Source organism: Lactuca saligna, chromosome 2 (assembly GCF_052625555.1).
Source record: "Lactuca saligna cultivar CGN05327 chromosome 2, ASM5262555v1, whole genome shotgun sequence".
In the NCBI taxonomy this organism is placed as follows: Eukaryota; Viridiplantae; Streptophyta; class Magnoliopsida; order Asterales; family Asteraceae; genus Lactuca; species Lactuca saligna.
In genome coordinates, this window is record NC_136418.1 from 192,500,543 (window position 1) to 192,504,685 (window position 4,143).

Sequence of the window (4,143 nt, forward strand, 5' to 3'; positions counted from 1 at the left end):
GCAAACAGGAAAACAACATGTAGCAAGTAAGGGAACTTAATTCTAATGAAGCGGTCAAAGCAGTGGAAGGATCTGGAACTTAATTCTAATAAAGCGGTTAAAGCAACGGTGGATCGATAACCCACTAAACTTATATATATATATATATATATATATATATATATATATATATATATATATATATATATATATATTAGCTGTGTATCCGCGCAAAGCTGCGGTGGTGAATAAATTTTTAAGCACATTCGGAAAATAATTTATTTTCTACAATTAGTTTCCCTTTTAGAAACATAAAATATTACAAAGAAAACATATTATATGTTATTTTAGGAAATAGTTTTCGGTTTTCGATTTTACATTTAGAGTTTGATAAAAATTACGCAAAAATAATAATAATAATAATAATAATAATTCATGTCTATGGTTGTTGTCGTCTACTTTGTTACATGTCATTATTCTATTGACATCTATAAATATATTTAAATATTTGTTATACCACTACCCATCCATTGTTGGAATTTAATCACAAATTATGCTAATACATTTTTAAGCTGTTTAATTTGTTTTGGTTTCTTTGTGATAATAGTGAATTGTGGGTGAGGTATTGGGGGCATGTTCAATTGATTGAAACATGCATCACAAACATCTAGGATGTTTTTTTGTTTTAACAACGATATTAACACACATATATAATACTACATACGTTGTACATTATCATAGTCTTTTAAAATATAACATACATAAAGAATTGTATGATCGCTTTGTATTATCCAATGACAAAATAAAGAATTTTATGAAATAAAGTAATTATTCCAAATGATTTTTTTTTATATATGCAATTACTAAGGAAATTAAGAAGGATTTGGGGCTTCAAACATTTATCTTTCAAAATATTTAAGCAATATATAAATGATCATGCATTTTCTAATTACAGATAATAACCTTGGTATAACTCCAACATCTCTAGACATAGTAACTTTTATCAAAAAATTCAAAACCTATCTCATCACTTTAGCTAAACTATGTATGGTGAAAATGGACAAATTATAGAACAAACTCAAAGAGAAAGATTTAATTAGCAATTTTTATTAAAACTAAATTTTCATTTATACTGTAAATATAACTAACAAATGGACAATATGGATCAGACAAAAGACAATTAGCAATTTTTATTAAGAGTAAATTTTCATTTATGCTATAAATTTAACTAACAAATAGATAATATGGATCAGACAACATCAATTTGAGAGCATTCCATCAAAACCCAAATTTAACAATTAGCAATTTTTGCTCATTCAACCCAACATCTGTCACCTAAAAGATTAATTAAAAAATAAAACTTCATATCATGGATTATGTCTTTTTAAACCCATCAAATATTTACACACCTTATCTCCAAATAAAAAAGTGCCTGATGGATCATATTTGAAGAGTCTACGTATATTCTCATCATCAACAGTTCAACACCCAAGACCATAGCCACTACCATTGAAATAGACAATATAAAAGATGCAAATATAATTTTCAACCTAGTTCTACACAAACTGAATATCACAAAGAACCAAGAAGGGTTTCAAGATACCATGGATCCAAAAACATTCCCTATTGGTGGACTCGGAAGAAATGGGCAAAATAACCGATTTGGGTCTTCTTATTCAAAAAATCTTCAAGCATTCACTCAAAGCAACTAAACCAACTCCTTCATATTTATTTAACTTTCTGCGCAAGTTAGGCTTATAAGAATTGGTGGAACAATTACCGCCACTCACATACATTCACACGTACTCTAGATAATGTAAGATCAACGTGAAAGTGTATACAAATTGTTAAAAATAAATATTACCTTGTTAAAAGTAGGTTGGTAATAAGCCATATCTGCATCTTTTTCATCACCAAATTCCCCGTGGAAGCATAACATGACGTCCTTGGAGATGTGTCTTCAAAACACTGACACACATAATCACAAGCTTTTACCAAATACACTATCCTTGATTAACAATGTTACCTTCTGTTAGTAAAAGTCAAAAGATTCTTTAAATAAAATATTTTCATCCTGAATATTAAAACCTTTTGCCCCTGCAAACCGAAAACAAAATTATAAACTACACATTCATATATCTAAGAAAAAATTACACTAACCTTAAAAAAAACACTTTAATTCGGCCCAACTCTTGAAACTTGATACATTTCATCATATCATAAGTCATTAATCAAATATATATTTTTTTCTGTTAAAAGTAACACCAAGACCAAACTCGAAAACCAACATAAACATCTAAATCTCAAGCTACAATGTGAATCCCATGGCAGCTGGTGAGTCAACATGCGAACAAAAGGCTGAAAAAAATAAACCAATTTTCTTTTAAGGATTGTGACTTTCAGTAGGTCTATCCACAAGCTTGAGCAGGATCTTTCACGGGCTACACATCTTCCTAGACCATTATGCTATAAACTCCAGAAACAGTTAAAAACACAATTCAACCAAAATTAGATATTTTAAAAATGATTGTGAAAAAAAAATCGAGATTTACTTGAATCAGTTAGCTATGTTTATGTTAAATATGAGTGCTTAGTGAAAGATACCTTGTGTGTTCCAGATAGCAAAACAATGATCCAAGATTTGATTTTCTCCTACAAAAAGTCATCAAAAAACACATTTAAATCCTTACAAGAAATTTCACACAAACAAAGTTCAATCACATACACATACAGAGTTAAACAGATACTATCAATGCAAAAAGTTCTTGGAAAATCTGAGAAACTTCAACACTTACTAATAAACAAATAAAACAAATATATATGCTTTTGCCTTATTTTATCCATTTTCTGAAAGAAACCTAGCAGATGGATTAGATGCAAAACAAATGTGGGTAGTTGGTTTTCGAATCCATATTCAAACCGTTTCTCTATGCCCTACAAGACACCAGAAAGCAAGTACTTAAATAAATCAGGGTGACTAAATCACAAAATGCTAGCCATTATTAAAAAAAATTAAACATAAATCTATATCTTTCATCAATTACACAAACCAGGAAATATGAAGCTTGAATAAACTCACGTTTCAGCTTCTTCCTTTTCTGATTTTTGAATCTTCCTACAAAATTTAGCACACAAAATCGGTTACACACATAAATCAACCAATAAAAATCCACAAACAAAGATTGGGGAAGTCTTTTACCTTGGAAAAGTGACATCTCAGATCCTGAAACATAGTAAAAAAAACAGAATTTTTTGACAGGGAAAAAAAGCGGATGGAAGTGAGAAACATCTAGTAGTATGAAGTTACCTTGAATTAGATAAAAGAAAATTGGATCTTTCAAAGGTATTCAGAAAAAATTACTTTTGAGTGGGAGTCCTGGCTTTTTGTATATTGGTTTTGAAGCCGATTTAACTATTTTTAGCCACAGTCACCATTGTTCAATCAGTTTTTTCTTGGTAGTGAGAGGCGATGAAGAGAGTAGATTCTTGTATATTGTTGCCTTCGAGAGAAGAAATGGCAAGGGTTCTTTGAGAGATAACTAATGAGAGGCTATGAAACGTATATCTCTTGTTGACTGATTCAATTCGATGATGGCGAGAGAATATAGGGTCAACTTTGATCGATTCAATTTACACATGAATTCAAGCGGTTACGTTGAGATATTTAAGGAATAAAAATCAAATTACATATGTATATGTTTGATAATCTGATTTGGTATGCAGATAAAATGTGTGCATTATGTGATTATACCTCCAGCTTATAAATTTAGACGATAAAATCTCATTTAAATTTTAATATTATTTAAATTATAATTGGTTGTACATTAAGCTTAAAGTCTTGAACGTTTTAAAAAATATTATTATTATATTGAAGCTATTTTTAGAAATAGTGAGATTTCCTTTATAATGTATTAAAGATATATATATATATATATATATATATATATATATATATATATATATATATATATATAAATAGTTTAAAAGATTGATTATGTGGTATGAACTCACCTGATGTGGGTGAATCAGACAAATAGGCGTGTAAAGATGAGAAGTCTCGAGACTTAGCAAGTCCTAAATGAGATATATTGGCATAAATATAGGGTTTAGAGGTAACCAAAGGCAAGGAAACACCTCACAAGACTAGTAAACACTTGGAATGAA

At 29.3% G+C, this 4,143-nt stretch overlaps 1 protein-coding gene across 11 annotated transcripts; it reads right to left on the bottom strand.

Annotated features, from left to right (window-relative positions):
• Positions 1-1,160: 1,160 nt before the first annotated feature.
• On the bottom strand, positions 1,161-3,608 carry LOC145029469 (uncharacterized). Of its 11 annotated transcripts, none has more exons than XR_013676559.1 (6): positions 3,179-3,608; positions 3,030-3,094; positions 2,775-2,913; positions 2,584-2,631; positions 1,844-2,447; positions 1,161-1,719 (listed from the first exon to the last, which is right to left on the bottom strand). XR_013676559.1 is itself a non-coding variant. In XM_078977986.1 (6 exons), the coding sequence occupies exons 2-6, from the start codon at positions 3,192-3,194 to the stop codon at positions 2,197-2,199; spliced, it is 519 nt and encodes a 172-aa protein (XP_078834112.1). In that variant the 5' UTR covers positions 3,195-3,202; positions 3,341-3,608; the 3' UTR covers positions 1,161-2,196. The 11 variants fall into 11 exon arrangements, 8 of the variants coding, with proteins under 8 accessions (XP_078834112.1, XP_078834111.1, XP_078834118.1 ...); XM_078977986.1 differs by having other exon boundaries at positions 1,161-2,447; positions 3,179-3,202; positions 3,341-3,608; XM_078977985.1 differs by having other exon boundaries at positions 1,161-2,447; positions 3,179-3,202; positions 3,287-3,608.
• Between the last annotated feature and the right edge of the window lie 535 nt (positions 3,609-4,143).